General features: G+C 41.5%; 1 protein-coding gene across 4 annotated transcripts in view; it reads left to right on the top strand.

Moving 5' to 3' along the window:
* The window catches only part of RBPMS (RNA binding protein, mRNA processing factor), a 203,674-nt gene that overhangs the window by 107,173 nt on the left and 76,960 nt on the right, over nt 1-19,541 (top strand). For all 4 annotated transcript variants that reach the window (XM_027529921.1, XM_027529919.1, XM_027529918.1 and 1 more), the window contains exon 5: nt 16,606-16,756. In XM_027529921.1, the coding sequence (XP_027385722.1) occupies nt 16,606-16,756 (151 nt within the window). The remainder of the gene's footprint in view (nt 1-16,605; nt 16,757-19,541) is intronic.

A 19,541-nucleotide genomic window follows, 5' to 3' on the forward strand; every position in this document is an offset into this window, starting at 1 on the left:
TTGATGCTTTTGAACTGTCGTGTTGGAGAAGACCCTTCAGAGTCCCTTGGACTGCAAGGAGATCCAACCAGTCCAGTCTGAAGAAGACCAGTCCTGGGATTTCTTTGGAAGGAATGATGCTGAAGCTGAAACTCCAGTACTTTGGTCACCTCATGTGAAGAGTTGACTCATTGTTAAAAACCCTGATGCTGGGAGGGATTGGGGCAGGAGGAGAAGGGGGCGACAGAGGATGAGACGGCTGGATGGCATCACCGACTCGATGGACATGAGTTTGGATAAACTCTGGGAGTTGGTGATGGACAGGAAGGCCTGGCGTGCTGCGATTCATGGGGTCGCAAAAAGTTGGACATGACTGACCAACTGATCTGAACTGAATGTATACACATGCATGCAATCAGCGAGAATCAAAATTAATTTTTGATCTGGATTCTACCAATCGATAATCAGGACTTTAGGGAGATTCCTTGACTTTTCTTCTTCATTTCTTCATGTATGTTTGGAAGGCTATGGAACTTTGGATGAGGCAGTTTTTATATCGTACGGGACTGTCCTACTCATTCTAGGAGTTTAACATCCTTAGTACCTTCTGGTTAAAAGCACTCTCATACATTTCCAAATATCTCTAAGACATGTGCTGGGTAGTAGGGATGGGGGACAGGTACCCATGGTTGAAAACTAGGAGGTTAGGAGGTCCCCAGTGTGCAGTACCAAATGCTGTGACTTTTATCCTTTAGACACTCAATGCTTAGCATCTGAGAGCCTACCCCAGTTCCCCCTCAGTTCCCCTCTTCTGTGATCTTTACTCAGGTAGTTTGTTTTATAGTTTTTGTTTTAACGTTTGGGCATCACAACTTCACTTCTGGTACAATGACATCTTATAAATGGTAGAAAAATTCTATTCATTGATTCATTTTCAGAAACAGTATTGAGTTTGGAGAAACTTTTTAAATTGTGGCATTGGTCCCCCTCCCCCCACCATTTCCTTTCCTCCAATCATCTTTTCTATATGTATCACATACAGAGATCGTCCCTTACCTTCTGTCCACACTTGTCTCTGAATGAACCCCATCCATTCCACAGTAACAGGTCACCCAGGCAAGTTTCTGTTTGGCTGGTTATTGAGCCCTTTTAAGGCTCTGACTGAATGTAACAACTGTTTTCAGAATCCTGGGGAAACTTTTCAATATACCTTGCTTAGAGTCTGTTTCTAATTCTATTGAATATTTTATGCTGCCTTTAGAAGAAAAAGATGTATTCAGAAAACTATAAATATATTCCCCTGAGACTATCTCTGAAGTATGTATTTACCTCCTCTTACTATCTGATGGAAGTAACATGTCTATCATTAATTTTCAGAAAAGTCAATGTTTCAAACTTTTTTTTAACCCTAAAAGGTAAAAATTCTTTCAGTTTCATTTTTCTTCTATATGTTGAAAAATTTGTGGTTCCCAAGTTATATCCTTTCCTTGTGACCTAAATGCTCTTTGAAAATAGAAGCCTTTTATTCTTAACAAATATTCTTTACTCTTTATTATTATTTATATATTATATTTTATATATTATACAAAATATAATTTATATATAATATATAATTATATATTATATAAAATATAATTTATATATCATGCTACTGCTAAGTCGTTTCAGTCGTGTCCGACTCTGTGCGACCCCATAGACGGCAGCCCACCAGGCGCCCCCATCCCTGGGATTCTCCAGGCAAGAATACTGGAGTGGGTTGCCATTTCCTTCTCCATTATATATCATAATATAATATAATTACTCTATATTATTCTTTACTCTTTACAAAATGTTTTAAAATATAATGGCATAAAGATATAAAAATCAAAAGCACATTGAGACACCACTTCACACCCAGGAAGGTGGTGAAAATAAAGATGGGCAATAGCAAGTGTTGGCGAGGATGTGAAAAAATTGGAATCTTCCTACATTGATGGTGGGATTGAAATGGTATAGCTACATCAGAAAACAGTTTCACAGTCCTTCAAAAAAAAAGTTAACCTAAGAGTTATATTCTATGCTCCAGCAGTTCTCCTAGAGAACTGAAAACATATTTGCACAAAAACTTGTACACAGTGTTCAAAGCAGCCCCCCAAAGTGGCAACAACCCAATGTCCTGTTGGTGAAAGGATAAAATGTATATGTTTGTACAGTAGTGTATTATTCAGCAATTAACAGTGGATGGATCTTGAAAACATTCCGACGGATAGAAAACAGTTTAAAAGATCAGATGATGTAGGATTCCATTTATAAGAAATGTCCCTAATGAATAGGTACAGAGACCAAAGTGGATTTGTGGTTGGGAGAGGGGAGTGAGTGAAGTGGAGCGAGAGAGAGAAGTGGGGAGAGACTGCTAATGGATGCCCTGCCCTTTTGGGGTGATGAAAGTGTTCTCAAGCTGTATGGTGCGGATGGTTGCACAAGTCTGACTATACTAAAAATCATTCAATTTCATGTAAAAGGGTGACTTTAATGGTGTGTGAATTGTGTTTATTTTTAAAATTTTATTTCATTATTTGGGGTCGTGTGGGGTCTTCATCGCTGCTTGGGCTTTTCTCTCGTTGAGGTGATTGGGGGCTACTCCAGTTGGCGGTGAAGGCTTCTCAGTGTGGTGACTTCTCTCTCTGTGGCTCAGTGTGGTGACTTCTCTCTTTGTGGAGCGCAGGTCCTAAGGTGCTGGAGCTTCAGTGGTTGCGGCAGGTGGGGTCAGTAGGTAGAGCTCCTGGGCTCTAGAGCACAGGCTCAGAAGTTGGGGTGCTCGAGCTTAGCTGCTCTGCAGCCCGTGGCATCTTCCTGGACCAGGGATTGAACCCGAGTCTCCTGCATTGGCAGGTGGATTCTTTACCACTGAGCCACCAGGGAAGCCTGTGAACTATTTTTAATAACAGCTTTATGCAGTGTATCTATAATAGCAGAAACTACTATCGAAACTTTGAGAGCATTGAATTTTTAGTTAGGCTGACCTTACATAACTAAAGTAGAAACTTAAGTTATAAGTAAAAGACCCCTGTCTCTTAGCAGGAAAGGATTCAACTACATTTTTGTGTTAAAAAATTTTTTTAATGTAGTGTTGTAATTAAGCCACCTCCTACCTCTGAAGATCTTGCCTATATCTTCCTGTACATACAATTATGACTAGAAATCTTTTGAGTACATTGTGTACAAGAATAAGTACTAATAAGAATCATTTTCTCATTTGTTTATTAGATTGTTTGAGTCAGCAGTAGGTGAAGGAATTAATTTATTAGCTTGTCCTGGTCAACCATAGTGGAGGGAACTGGTGTTAGAGCCCTGAGTTTCTTAATGAAGACATCTTGGTTTCTTGGTTCCTGAGAAACTGGGTAGTTGTTTATTGAAGCTCAACTAACTCATGATCTCAATGAACAGGAATATAAATGCTTTGCAAATCCCTCGCCTCACCAGCAAAGTATGCCTTTTTCTTTATTACTCCCGAGAATTGATTCATTTCTTTCTTTCCTATGGATCTCGTTTTGTATACCACTGTTTATAGAAATGAGCAGTGTTTGTTGAACTTTTCTGTTTAAAACTTTATAGTTCTGATTATTTAAAAGGAAATCACCTTACCTCCCACTCCCTAATCCTACTATACAGTATAGTCACTACCTTAAAAAAAAGCAACCATAACACAGCTTAATAATAAGAAAGGTCAATGGCAGTATGGAGATGCCTTAAAAAACTAGAAATAAAACCACCATATGGCCCAGCAGTCCCACTCCTAAGCATATACCCTGAGGAAACCAAAATTGAAAAAGGCACATGTACTCCAATGTTCGTTGCAGCACGGTTTACAGTAGCTAGAACATGGAAGCAACCTAGATGTCCATCAACAGATGAATGGATAAAAAAATTCTGGTACATATACACAATGGAATATTACTCAGCCATAAAAAGAAATGCATTTGAATTAGTTCTAATGAGGTGGATAAACCTAGACCCTATTATAAAGTAAAGTCAGAGAAAGATAAATATCATATACTAACACATATATACGGAATCTAGAAAGATGGTACCAAAGAACTTACTTGCAGGGCAGCAAGGGAGAAAGAACATAGAGAACAGATTTATGGACACGGGGAGAGGGGAGGAGAGGGTGAGATGTATGGAGAGAGTAACGTGGAAACTTACATTACCACATGTGAAATAGGTAGCCAACAGGAATTTGCTGTATGGCTCAGGAAATTCAAACAGGAGCTCTGTATCAACCTAGAGGGGATGGGATGGGGAAGGAGATGGGAGGGAGGTTCAAAAGGGAAGGGATGTATGTATACCTATGGCTGATTCATGTTGAGATTTGACAGAAAACAGCAAAATTCTGTAAAGCAATATCCTTTTAAAAAATAAATAAATTCTTTAAAAGGTCAGTGGGTACCAGGTATATCAGTAACCACCTGGTGGAGCTCTGAGTCCTGGTGCTTTTGACAGCAGTTTTTGAAACAAGTCTGGGTATTTACTGGAGTCTCTGCTTGAGTAAACCTGGAGAGGTGTATCAGAACTCCATCCTTCAGAGGATCTGGGGTTTAGGACCAGAGCTGTGGAGCAGGAAGATAGGATCCAGGTACTGAGATAATGTTATAAGATCACAGAGAGATTATTACCAAGTTTGACTTTGATTTGAGCTCCTTTTCTTCTCATAGGAGTTTCATATCCTTCCATTAAAAATATTTTTTTTTAAAGATGGGGATTTCATTGACCTCATCTGTGAAGGTATGAAGATTCTAAAGGCCAGAGAAGAACTGAGCAGATGATTACAAAAGAAAAATGGATTTTCCAACACCAGGATTTTATTGTACAGCATATAGTTTCTGGTGACAAATTATTCTCACTCTATATTAGAAAGTCCGAATGAATTGGTTAAAACCTATAACCTACACCAGGAACATTATTTCTCCCTTTCAGTGTAGACACCTGGCTAGCCAGTCTTTCTGGATACTCCGCATTCCTTACAGCAGCAGTGGGTTTTCGTTGGGAGTTGGTTATAGAGAAAAGGGCAGTAAGAAGCTTATCAGAGTCAACCAAGAAACTCAGCAATTATACTAAGTGGGCTCTTAGGAGATTGCTGCCACTGTACTGGAGAAGGAAATGGCAACCCACTCCAGTGTTCTTGCCTGGAGAATCCCAGGGACAGAGGAGCCTGGTGGGCTGCCATCTTTGGGGTCTCACAGAGTTGGACACGACTGAAGCGACTTAGCAGCAGCAGCAGCCACTGTACTATTTTTTATTCTACTTACAAAAAAATATCTGGTTCAATAACAGGTACTATAAAATTACCTGATTTAATACAGAAGCCTCAGATCCACTAGATTACTGCTTCAGAATGGGGCATGTGTGAAACACCAGGAGATTTCGATAGGAAATGACCTGTGTTCTAGAAGAGGTGGGTCCCCGGCAGCCCAGGAGAGAAGAGGGTACTGACAGTGGGGGAGGTGGTAGAAGCAGCCTGTTGCCTTACAGGGGAATGTCATGTGGTTCACCCGAGTGGAATCGTGTTCTTAATCCTTGAACTTGCCTATATCAGGATCTGGTAAAGGCTTTTGACCCAGGAACCAGTAGAAACCAGGCATCATGCAAAAACCAGGCATCATGCAAAAGCCAGGTTCGTTCAGGCCCTGAACTTAACCTTTATAGTGGTATTTACGACAGCAGTTTTAGTTCCAGTTGTCTTTACTCCCCCTCCCATTATTTTTTTTAACATTTCAATATATTTCAATTAGAAGTTGAAAATTAAAAAATTAAGTGCAAGAAACAACATTGAAAACTTATTTAGAAGCTTCCTTCAAAAGATTGGGCCTTTTGGGAAGTCATAGCGGGTTGGGAGGATGTTAAAATTCTGGGTCCTCAGCTTTTTAGTCCATATATGTAAAATTATTCAGAAATTCCTAATCAGAAATTCAGAAATGTGTAAAAGATGAATGGGTTGATGAATCAACTTTGACTTTTCAATTGGTAAAAGTTTTACCTGCTATGAATATGTAGAAGGAAAAGGTGAAGATGACAAGAGCCGGGAAGACACTCTAAGGCAAACAGAAAGAAAGGAATCGTAACTATTTCAAATGAATAGTACAGCCATAATGAAGTTGGAAAGAGAACTGACTTTTAAAAAATTATTATTTTTTAAAATAATAATTATTATAATTATAATAATAATTATTATTTTTAATCATTATTGGAGTATAGTTCCTTTACAGTGTTGTTACTTCTACTGTACAGCAGAATGAATCAGCCACGCATATACATGGAAGCCCTCCTGCTTGGACTTGCTTCCCATTCAGGTCACCACAGAGCATTAAGTAGGGTTCCCTGTGCTCTACAGCATGCTTTCATTAGTTATCTATTTTATATGTTATGTATGTGTCAATCCCAATCTCCCAAATAATTCTCAGATGTATATATTGGCTGTTTACTTTTGGGCTAAAGATACAAAAAGCTGTAAATACTGAACTATAATTAATAGGTTTTCTTTTTATGTTGAAATTGTTTAGCACTTCTGAAACTTTCTCGAAACTTTTTGTTAGTATTCCTGTATTGAGCAAATAAGCAAATGTATAGTGGATGTTGAGCGCTAGGATTCAGAGGCAGAGTTAAAAATAGTGGAAAGGGAAGGCTAGAATTAACCTAATGGTATTGGATTGGAATTGGAACTATCGGTACTAACTTGTAGTTTTAATACAGCTAAGTAGATATAGAGAAATAGATGTGGATGTAAAAGCATGTGTGTGTTTCCATATAAATCTGGGACAATTTGAGCATGCAAACAAAAGCTGGTAATTATAATGTAAAATAAGGCATGAATCAGTACTGATGTGTGAGTGAGTGAATGAACAAATGAATGTAGAAAGGAATAAATAATAAACAGGGAGGAGGGGTAGGTGTTTCCTTAGAGTAGAAGACTAATGAATATGAAAGAAATGATGGGCTTAGGGGAAGAAAAAAAAAATCACCATTTGGCAATCCCAGTAGTAAAGGTGGCTTCAGGTAAAAAATGTTTATAGATGTTAAAATTGATGGGTGAAATGTTGAGAAATAATTAGTCTCAAAAGTACCTCCCTATGACATACTTCCTAACTAGAAAGGGGGAAAATAGTAACCTCACAATGGAAACTTGGCAAGTGATCAAAGTTAGTATCACTAATAATGAGACAAAAATGACATCATGTGTCTCCTTGATAGGATGCATGAAGAATGACACTTGTGTGATATTCCTGTCAAATACTTATAACCTTAATTTAATCAACAAGCAAATCAGATAAACCCAAACTGAAGGACATTCTACCAAAAAATAGCCTGTACTCTTCCAAAATGTCAAGGTCATGGAAGACAAGGCCTGAGGAAAATATTCAGGGAGACTAAGAGATGACAGCTAAATGCTATGTATGACTCTAGATTAGATCCTGGATCAGGAAAGCAAAGAGATGGCCTTGCTTTACGAAACCAAACTGATTAAAAGGGCATCATGCTTTCAAAGTTATTCTTTTTTTTAACTTCTTATTTTGTATTGGAGTATACCCGGTTTCGATCAGTTTAGTTGCTCAGTCATATTTGATCTTTGTGACCCCATGGACTGCAGCATGCCAGTCTTCCCTGTCCATCACCAACTCCTGGAGCTTACCCAAACTCATTCCCATCAAGTCGGTGATGCCATCCAACCATCTCATCCTCTGTCGTCCCCTTCTCTTCCTGCCTTCAATCTTTCCAAGCGTCAGGGTCTTTTCCAATGAGTCAGTTCTTCACATAGGTGGCCAAAGTACTGGAGCTTCAGCATCCATCCTTCCAATGAATATTCAGGACTGATTTTCTTTAGGATGGACTGGATGGATCTCCTTGCAGTCCAAGGGACTCTCAAGAGTCTTCTCCAACACCACAGTTCAAAAGCATCAGTTCTTCGGCACTCAACTTTCTTTATGGTCCAACTCTCACATCCGTACATGACCACTGGAAAAGCTATTAGTCCAGTTAGTTCAGTCGCTCAGTAGTGTCTGACTAGCTTTGACTAAATGGACCTTTGTCAGTGAAGTACTGTCTGCTTTTTCATATGCTGTCTAGGTTGGTGATAGCTTTTCTTCCAAGGAGCAAGCGTCTTTTAATTTCATGGCAGTCACCGTCTACAGTGGTTTTGGAGCCCAAGAAAATAAAGTGTGTCACTGTTTCCATTGTTTACCCATTGTTTGCCATGAAGTGACAGGACCAGATGCCATGATCTTACTTTTTTGAATGTGGAATTTTTCACTTTCATCAAGAGGCTCTTTAGTTCCTCTTCGCTTTCTGCCATAAAGGTGGTGTCATCTGCATATCTGAGGTTATTGGTATTTCTCCTGGCAATCTTGATTACAGCTTGTGCTTCTTCCAGCCCAGCGTTTCTCATGATGTACTCTGCATATGTTAAATAAGCAGGGTGACAATATATAGCCTTGAGGTACTCCTTTTCCTATTTGAAACCATGATGCCACCGCTATTGACAGGTTAGTTGTCACATTGTAAACATTCCTCGCATTACTAGGATACACTCATGAGTTCACACACATGTACGGATACAAAGTCTCCTCTTTTAAGATGACTAAACATTGTTGAGTATCCTTTTTTTTTTTAAATCTAATATTGTCATGGACATCTTTCTCAGTGTAATATGTATCAGATCAGATCGGTCGCTCAGTCGTGTCCGACTCTTCGCAACCCCATGAATCGCAGCACGCCAGGCCTCCCTGTCCATCACCAACTCCCGGAGTTCACTCAGACTCACGTCCATCGAGTCAGTGATGCCATCCAGCCATCTCATCCTCTGTCGTCCCCCTTCTCCTTCTGCCCTCAATCCCTCCCAGCATCAGAGTCTTTTCCAGTGAGTCAACTCTTCGCATGAGGTGGCCAGAGTACTGGAGTTTCAGCTTTAGCATCATTCCTTCCAAAGAAATAGGGCTGATCTTCAGAATGGACTGGTTGGATCTCCTTGCAGTCCAAGGGACTCTCAAGAGTCTTCTCCAACACCACAGTTCAAAAGCATCAATTCTTTGGCGCTCAACCTTCTTCACAGTCCAACTCTCATGTCCATACATGACCACAGGAAAAACCATAGCCTTGACTAGATGAACCTTTGTTGGCAAAGTAATGTCTCTGCTCTTCAATATGCTATCTAGGTTGGTCATAACTTTCCTTCCAAGGAGTAAGCGTCTTTTAATTTCATGGCTGCAGTCACCATCTGCAGTGATTTTGGAGCCCAGAAAAATAAAGTCTGACACTGTTTCCACTGAGCTTTGCCTAATTCTTTAACATTTTCCCCCCTCCAAGTGAATGCTTTCTTTGTCTGTAAAATTAGGTGTCAAGGGCTGATAAACCCACTTACTTTAATGGTAGAACCATCTGTACAGACACTGGACTGTAACTCACAGATTTGAAGGATGTACCAAATAAACGAGACTCCCAGCAGGCGTTAGGGCAGCTTTGTTGACCTCAGTGACGGGAGTTTGGAAACCTTTTCTCTAGTGGGAGATCGTGGAGGTACCTCAGCTCCAGCCACCTCGATTTTATCTGAATTTATTGATATATTTTTAGCTTCCCTGGGTCTTTGTTGCTTTGTGTGGACTTTCTCTAGTTTCAGCGAGTAGGGAGCTACTTTTTGTTGCCGTGCAGGGGCTTCTGTTGTTGAAGAGCATGGGCTCTAGCGCGTATGGGTTCAGTAGTTGTAGCTTGCAGGCTCTAGGGCACAGGCTCAGTAGTTGTGGTTCACTAGGCGTGGTTGCCCCATGGCATGTGGGGTCATCCTGGATCAGGGGTTGAATCCGTGTCTCCTGCATTGGCAGGTGGACACTTTACCAGTGAGCCACCAGGGAAGTCCCAGTTTTCTCTGTGTTTTATACTCAAGGTTGAAATCCTCAGGGGGAAAAAAACATGTTTGGTCACTGTGATGCATCTGTGCCTTAAATAGCCAGCTGTTGTTAGGGGAGTGAAGGGCCCTGAACCTGGCCTGAGGTTCTAGGTGCTTCCTGGAGAAGGGCCAGCAGAGCCGTGATCCCCGCTGCATTCTCAGGCTGTTCTAACTGCTTCACGTCTGGTCTGTTTCAGTCTCTCAAGTCCAGCCACCCTTCCACCCCTGGAGTTAGCCTCCACTGCAGTGATTGTGAGATGTGATCCCTACATGAGCATTGTTAGCATCAGCCTGGAGACTTGGTACAAATTCAGATTCTCAAGTCTCATCCCAGACTTACTGAACCAGAAACTCTGGAGCAGGGTCAGCACTGTGTGTGTAGGAAGTCTTCCAGATGATTCTGGATGATCACTCTTGAGGATTACGCTCTGCTACCTAAATCCGATCATACTATTTCCCCAGTTTAAAAAATTTTTAGCAGCTCAGTCATGCAAATATTCCAGAACCCTCACTCATCACCTAAAAGGTCCTGATGATCTCATCCCCGTGCTTATACAGTCATCTACCAAGCTCCCTTGCTCCCCGGTGGCTTAGCGGGAAAGAGTCCGTAGACCCAGGTTCTACCCCCTCAGTTCAGAAGATCCCCTGGAGGAGGAAATGGCAACCCACGCCAGTATTCTTGCCTAGAATATCTCATGGACAGAGGAGCCTGGCAGGCTAGCTACAGTCCATGGGGTCGCAAAGAGTCAGAGACAACTGAGGACATAAGCACCTGCTCCCACACAACACATCCACACCCTCTCTACATCCTGTCTCTCAGAACTTTGCTGAGCTCTTTCCTGGACTACCACCTGGTAAATTTCAGCTCTTCCTCTGTGATGCCTTCCTGGTCGTCAGTCACTCCCGGCCTTGGCTGTGTTTCCCGTGGAGTTCTAAACCTCGTGTTTGTCTCTTAATCTAACCGTTAGCTTACCTGTACAATTCCTCCACCAGAGTGTACCCTCTGAACTCCTCAAGGCAGGGACTTCACTGATTCTTATATCTCTAGCACACGGAACTGTTATGTGCTGGCTTAAATCTGTTCTGTTTTTACTTTTATGAAATTTCAAGCATACCAAAAGATATAGTAATGAACATCCACAAATCCATCAGAGTATACCAACATTTTGTTGCATTTGCTTCCATTTTTTCCCCCTAAGTATTCTAAAGTAAAATACTCACTGTTATGATATTTTGTCACATTCTCATTATTCTTTGTATTTCAGTACCAAAATTTAAAAACAGGATGAATCCGGAGATACAGATTGACATGTATACACTACCATGTGTAAAAGAGACAGCTGCTGGGAAGCTACTGTAGAGCACAGGGGGCTCAGCTCAGTGCTCTGTAGTGACTGAGAGGGGCAGCGTGAAGGGGTGGGATGGAGGCTCAAGGTGGGAGCAGGGGGGTATTAAAGCTGGGTTCATGTAACTGTACAGCAGCAACTAATGCATCTGTACAGCTATTATATTTCAATTAAAAAATAAATTTAAAATATGCATGAGAAAAACATTGTTGACATTACAAGAAAATCAAAAGATATTTTCCTACATTATGATAATATCATGCCTAATAACATTGACAGTTCCCAAATACCACCTAATGCTCATCCTATATTCAGCTTTTTTCATATTCCCACGAGAAGTCTTTCACATCTGGCTTGTTCAGTCAAGGACCAAACATTGCATATGCGGCTAGGCCTCTAAGGATATTTGAATCATTCTAGAATAGCCCTTCTCTTTCCTTTTTCCTTCCATTATTCAGTGAATAAGCTCCTGACAAATATTCCACTCTTGCGAGACGACATTAATACCAGTGACACTGCTAAAGGGTTGGAATGATGTTGAACCTGCATGTTCAGAATAATCATGATTCCAAACCCATGATTTGCAGCCAGTAAATCGTTCCAGCAAAGCCACTGTGCCTAAGAAACCAGAATTGCAACAGCTAGAGGAACACGAGAGCAACTTGGGATGTGAGCTTTGCAGCGCATTAATTAATAGGTTTTCCATCCTGTTTTCCAGAAAGACACTGAAAGAGCTACAGTCCATTTCCAGTGATTCTCTAGATTTCTGTAGGCTTGGGACTTCAGGATTTTGTGATGTCTTTTCAGTTTGCCGTTTTCTTATATACTAGCTCTTCCCTTGTCCTTCTGAGACGCCACCCTTTGATATAGTCCGTAGAGCCATAAAATGGCATTTTGAAGCTCTGTAACTAGCTTAGAATCTAAATTCAATGTAAATAAGAAACAAAGATTTTCATTAAGGGAGGTCCAAGTTTACAACTCTGAAAACTTTTTTCAGGATTTTCTATTTACAGATAGTTTTAACCTTTCATTTGAGGAGAAAGAGAAGGGATAAAAAGATATTTTGCAACTGCCTCAATAAAGTGAGTGTAGAGCATTACTCTATGCAGATGTGGAGTTTGAATTTTCCTTTCAGTCTGTAATTGCTGTTGTCACTTTTGAGATTGAATTGTTAAGACTTCTAGTAATCGCATACATCAAGACAGATGCCTTGACTCAAACTGTCCGTAATGGTTGAGTCACTTGCAGTGAGGGGAGAGGTGGGCTTGGGGCTGGGGCTGGTGGAGAAGAGGAGATTCACCTGGATGAGACTCCAGAAAGTTCAGAAAAGAGTACTGTGGCCTATTTTAGGAACTATGGTGCAAGAAACAAAACCGTGTTATTAAGGTATCTTAGCTCTGGCTGCCATAACAAAATAGCACAGACAAGGTGGTATAAACAGCATTAATTCTCTCGGTTCTGGAGGCTAGGAAGTCCAAGATGAAGCTGCCAGCAGATTCAGTATCTGGTGAGGATCCTGCTCCTGGCTTGTAGACTGCTACCTTCTCACTTTGTCCTCGCCTGGCCTTTCCCTGGTGGGTGCTCTTGGAGAGAGAGATCTTGCATGTCTCATCCTCTTCTCTCAAGGCCACTGATCTCTTCATAGGGGCCCTCCCTCTGAATACATCACATGAGAGTTAAGGCTTCAGTGTGGATTTTGAGAGATCACAGGCATTTAGTTGGTAACACATAGGCTTATGGATTTGCAACTGCCCTGATAACAATCTTTGGTGTTATTTAGTAGACTGCTAAATCCTAAAGGAAATCAGCCCTGAATATTCACTGGAAGGACTGATGCTAAAGCTGAAGTTTCAATACTTTGGCCACGTGATGCGAAGAGCTGACTCATTGGAAAACACCTTGATGCTGGGAAGGATTGAAGGCTGGAGGAGAAGAGGGCGACCGAGGATGAGATGGTTGAATGGCATCATCGACTCTACAGACTTGAATTTGAGCAAACTCTGGGAGTTAGTGAACGACAGGGAAGCCTGGCGTGTCGCAAGCAGTTCATCGGGTCACAAAGACTTGGACTCGACTGAGCAGCAGTAGACTTCTAAGGATACTTTCTGGCCCCTTGGGTAGGGACTTTGCCTGTGTAGATCACAGTGAACCTGTGTTGCTTTGGTCAGAGTGTATTAGGCCATCTTGGAGAGGTTGTTGGCTGTCCCTATGGCCAGTAAGTTGGGTTGCTTCTGAATAACTTCTCAAACTGGTATCATCCTGATATCCAGAAACTGTCCTTTCTGGACACCATTTACAATCGGAAGAGAAAAGGTTTCTATTCACTTATCAGAAGGGTTTTGGTCAATTTTAGACAATAATGAAAAAGTTGATTTTGAAAGTCACAGATTCCCTCTTTTGATTTAGTAGTAATCTTATCCTGATAGCATTTAATGTTGAAGTCACTGGCCAGAGAATAATCTTAATAGGCTTTAATTAAAAGCACAAGGAGTTTGTTTTTTCTTTTCGTGTCTCCTTTATCTGTCTTCCTCTTTTTCATCTTCCTCCCCTCTCCTTTCTTCCTCCCTTCTCCTTTCTTCCTCACTTCCACGTTCCCCCCATCTCTGCCTCCTCTTCATCCTTTCACATTTAAATGTTTTTGGCTTGGCTAATCCCTCTGGATAGAAACTGAGCTGAGCAGGATATTGATTACCAAATATGGTATTGCTGCTAAAGATGTTAGAGGAATGTGGCTTGTATTCTAAGCCTCCGGCCTCTGAATAAGCTGCCAAACAAATTAGGTCATTTTAACTTCTGAGCTTTTTTTTTTTTTTTAATAAGGAGCTGGAACTTTGATTTGGAACATGATGGTGGTGTTATTTTAGCTCACAGAGGGAGGAGGAGTATGAAGAGTGGGGGTGAGGAGTTGGGGCCACTCAGGCATGTTTTAGGACCTGAGTCACGAGACCAGGTTGTGTAAGAGCCTCAGTCAACTCGGGCACATCAGGAAAAGGACTGAGGCATTGGATGCAGATGGAGAGCCTCCTCTTGGGGACTAGAAACTCCAGAGGACGCCTGACCGGGATGCTCTTCCCACGCTGCTCACGGTGATGTGGGCTAAAGGTGAGAACACGTGCTTCTTCCCAGAAGGATGATGGAGTTACGCGCCAAGGAGGTCGCTGAAATTGAAAGCACTCTGTTTGTATGGGTGGTTGGATGGAGCGTGAGACGAATATGCAGGCCTTTCCACGGCACCCCTCTGACAGCGGGGAACTGTGCTCATCTCCCAGCAAAGACCACAGCCCTTCAGACCCGTATTTGGACATCCTTACTCTGTTGTGATACCAGCTCTGATGGAGGGGGATGCTCTCCGTGGACATGGATGGAAGCAAACACGACTTCTGCATGCTGCCTTGTCTTTTTTCCCCATAGATACATTTTTGGCAAGACATTGCTGAGGTTTCCCCCAATTAAGACAAAAACTAACGGCAGTTAAAGAATTGCTTTTTACATTTCATACAGCTGTCCCCTTTTTCATTTTTGCCACTGGTTAGGGCTGCCCAAGAGGATTCCTTGTTCACTCCAACCTGCTTGCTCCTGCAATTGGTTTCCTCTGAGTAAGTGTGTAGATCAGGCTCAGAAGGAAATTCCACCCACTCTGGGACATCTGTGGGTCGGGGCTCCGTGGCTTCAGTGGTGCCTCCCCAAGGACTTCTCTCCCCTTCACCTCCCTTCATTTTTCTTATTGCTGTTACCATGAAGTCACAGCTCTTCCTCCCATCTTTGGACCTGGGCCTGTGAAGTTCAGAGTTGTTCACGCTGGTCTGCAGAGTTAGAGGCTCTTACTAATTTCTGGTGGAAATTGCTCTTTAATTCAAGCTAATTAAATGAAGAAAGGGGCTTTGGAACCCGCAGGCTCATGTGGGTGCTAATCTATAAACCTGTGTTCTTAAGACCCTCATTTTCAGAACTCACTCCTTTTCCAGAACATGCCATACAGACAAACAGGGTACCTAAGTCTGTTCTGAACACACCAGTATGCACCATATTATACTGGTGTGTCTTTTTCATACCATTATTGGGGTCCAGATTCCATAGCATTGGACAGTAGATCTCATGATTCAGTATGCTCAGACCTTCTTGAATGATGGAGTTGGGGTTGGGGGGTGTTCAGAACAGACTTATCTTGTCCTAAATCTTATATTTCATAGGGACTTCCCTGGCAGTCCAGTGGTTAAGACTTCGCTTCCAATGCTGAGAGTCGAACGTTAGATCTCTGGTCAGGGAGCTCAGATCCAACATGCCTTGTGGCCAAAACATCCAAAACATAAGAAAACAAACAATATTGTAACAAATTCAGTAAAGAGTTTAAAAATGGTCTACATCCAGAAAAAAATCTTGTATTTTATAGTGTGTGACTTATTTTGTTGAATGTTTTGTGTAGGTAAACTATAATAATAGAGTTAAGGGTAGAAATTACTAGCCTCTCTTTGGCCCCGGTAATCTGTTGTCTGTCCATCCATGTAGCTAACAAGCCAGCTATAGTCAAAATCAGGACTTTAACACACAAAGGCATTCATCTAAATTTATCAGTCTAGAAGCTAACTGGAATGAAATGATGTTAATTATATTGAAATCTTAAAACTGTTTCATTCTTATCTACTTAGTAATTCAGAGCACTAATTGAAAGCTCTTCAGTTGGAAAAAGATGGGAATTTTCCCCCTCTAGAGGTGATGAAACTAAAGCATTGAAGAATTATCTTGTTTTAAACACTAGTCAAATTCTTCTTATGATTTTTGGTATTAGAATTTCCGGTGTTGCACAGGGCTTTATGTTAATGTATTCTTATTGGTAGGCATTAATTAGTTTTTAGCCATGCTAGGAATGTGTTGGTCCAGATTTTAAGTTTTAGCCTGAGGGAATTCCCTGGTAATTCAGTGGTTGAGACGTCACCTTCTAGTGCAGCGGGGTGCAGGTTCAATTCCTGGTAAGGAAGCTAAGATCCTACATACCTCTTGGCCCAAAAGACCAAAACATAAAGTAGAAGCAATATTATAACAAGTTCAAGAAAGCCTTTTAAAATGGTCCACATTAAAAAAAAAACAAAACAAAACCCGAACCCTGACAATGTAGTCCCAAAAGAAAAGAAATAGTTGGAAAACCATGCAACTAAATTGAGTTTTTGATAGAGTAAACGAAATCTCCTTGACTTTGTGGACACGTTGTATCACAGGTTTTCATGTATTCTGTATAAGCAGTGAGAATGAGTGCTCTTGCTGATTTTTTTTTTCTGATAGGCTGGGTTGACTGGTATGTTTATTTTGTCACCATTCCGGTTTACTTCTAAGGAAATGAAAACATCTTCCATTTGTTCTTTATTTCTAAAGGGCATCCGCTTCGATCCTGAAATCCCGCAAACACTACGACTAGAGTTTGCTAAGGCAAACACGAAGATGGCCAAGAACAAACTAGTAGGGACTCCAAACCCCAGTACTCCTCTGCCCAACACTGTACCTCAGTTCATTGCCAGAGAGCCATGTAAGTCGATCTGCTTTTCCTTTGGTGGGGGGGGGGGCGGGGGGAAGAATTGTTCAAGGGCTTCATGTGAGATTGCACCACGGGACACAGAGCTGGCTGAGTGTCATTTTCCGTTTCTGAGAACAGGCTGCCTATTCTTGCTGTCTGAATTCCAAAGACAGCAATCTTGTTCATGACTGGCTGTCCCAAAAGATGGTTTGGCTCAATCAGAACTGTGACTACACAATTTAGCTTTAAGTGCTGTAGGCTTCCTAAATATATGATCTTGACCTTACTGTGACTATGCCCTCTTTGCCTTGGGGTTGAAATCCTTATTTATTTCCCATCCTTGGACCATGAGGGCTAGTTCTCAGCATTCCCTTTATTTCATTTTTTGAAGATTATCAGTTCTGTGGTTTTGCGAAAATACAATGTGAAAGTTGAAAGAAGCAGATCATAAGAAGCTCATTCTATTTTTGAGAACAGTTTGGCCATAAATCGGCGGGGGGGGGGGGGGGGTGGCGTGCAGTAAACATACACGAAGAATTTATATAGTAGAACAGTCAGTTCTAACAAACTAATACGAGCAACGCTTTAAGGAAATTCAGGGCTTCCTGTTTTAAATGAATTGGGTAAAAAGACACTAATTGCAAAACAAGTGTTTTGCCCCCGCCTAATGAGCTCATTCTCCTAAATGCCCAGGCTACGATTTCTGCCTTTGATGGAATAACTTGAAAAGGTTGTCTTCATTTTCTTTGTCAATCAGTAGAAGGGGCGAGGCGTGCGATACGCCTGCACTTGTCCCGTTAGTGCATGGCCGTGTGGGACTGAATATGGCACGGCCTTCAGGGAATCCCACGTGCTTGGTGCTACTTGGACTCTTTCTTCCCTCTGGTTCTTGACCTTTTGCCCAAGCCACATGATCTTGATCTTCTTCCTACTCTCCCCGACAGTCCGCTTCAACTTTTCTTATTGAAATTGAAGGGTGCAGGGGTCCTCTCTCCCTCATGTCTTGTGTGTGTCAGATTTAATCAGGTGGATGTGGAAATTACAGTCATTCTGTAGCTCAGTCATTCTTGAAAAGCTGCTGCTTATCAGTGGAAACTGGTAGATAAAAGAGTATCTCCCTCAGTGTACTGGACAGTTTTTCTATGAATCCAGGAAGTCATAATAGAAACATATATATTTTGTTCTTCCATGTCCTAGGGAAACTCAAAACCTTTGTTTATTGGGGAAAATTAAACACAAGTTTTATCTTAGGGTGCAGTTGGATATATGGATATTTCTTGTTAATGCTAATTATGTGTCATTAACAACATCTAGTCCAGTGCTTTGTATATTACATATATCTAGTAAGTGATGAGAAGTGGATAAATTTCATATTTTTTAATTTGGCCATTTGCAGAATTATTCCATTTGTATGCCTCTTCATTTCTTTCTGAAATGTCCTCTCTCTTTAAGGCATCAGAACAGAGTATTTGTAGGATACCTTTACTTAGAAAAGAGAACCTAGAGTAACTCTTTACTTTCCTAGTGATTTTGCACCAGATCTCAGAGTACTTCTTTGAAAAGCTTGATTCAGATAGGAAGTGTAAAAATGCTGACAATACTTTATCCTTTTAGTTCTTTATTGAATGTTTTTCTTTCTGGGAGTTTGGGGGGGGGGTGGTTGTTTTGTTTTGTTTTGTTTTTTTCTAAATTTGTTACAACATCTATGTAAAGTACTTAGTCAAAGAGATGATAGCCAGTTCACAGTAGGGTCCATGAAAACAAAAAGATGGATAATCTAGACGTCCACACACGAGGCGCTGAAGTTCAGGAGAGCTGAGAGCAGAGGTTTAACCACTGCTCTGGCCGGCCCTGGCTCCTCGCCTTGCCTGTGTACAGAACCGCTCAGAAGCGGTCAGATAGTTTCCATGGCAGGGTCAAAATTTGCCTGGCACCTTATGGCAAAACAAACTGAAAGCTTTTAAAAAAAACCAAACACTATAGTCTGTTCTTGAGAAAACAAATTAGCATGATTTCTCTTAATAGAGCTCCTTTTTATGATGTAGATACCTTGACAGGCAGCAGTTACACTGGCCACTCAGACTGACCTTATCATCCATTTCAGTTCCCTCTGGAAATTGGGAACTTTTCTGTAACTTGTGCAAAATGGTTGTTTTCCCTGAAGCACTCTACAGACTAAGAATGTGACAGTGGTTCTGCCCTGGCGAATTCAATTGCGTTGTGCCCGTAATTGGTGCTAGAAGTGGTGAATTTATCTGCCAACCAAGAGTAAACCGATGGAATCATTGGATTTGGGATTTGGGAAAGGCCTGTAGGCTTCTCTGTTGCAGACCATGAGAGAGATTTTATAAATGCTACACGCACACACACACACTTGTTGTTCAGTTGCTACATCGTGTTTGACTCTTTGCGGAGCCATGCTAGGCCTCCCTGTCCTTCGCCATCTCCTGGAGTTTCCCCAAGTTCATGTCCATTGAATCAGTGATATTATCCAACCATTTCATCCTCTGACACCCTCTTCTCCTCCTGCCCTCTATCTTTCCCAGCATCAGGGTCTCTTCCAATGAGTTGACTGCATCAGGTGGCCAGAGTACTGGAGCTTCAGCCTCAGTGGTTCCAATGAGTATTCAGGACTGATTTCCTTTAGGATTGACTGGTTGGATCGCCTTGCTGTCCATGGGACTTTCACTCCGACACCACAGTTTGAAAGCATTGACTTTATTTGCTTTTGGTTGTGCTGGGTCTTGGTTGCAGTGCACACGCTTCTTGTTGCAATGGCTCCTCTTGTGGTGTAGCA

This window comes from Bos indicus x Bos taurus, chromosome 27, assembly GCF_003369695.1.
Source record: "Bos indicus x Bos taurus breed Angus x Brahman F1 hybrid chromosome 27, Bos_hybrid_MaternalHap_v2.0, whole genome shotgun sequence".
Lineage (NCBI taxonomy): Eukaryota > Metazoa > Chordata > Mammalia > Artiodactyla > Bovidae > Bos > Bos indicus x Bos taurus.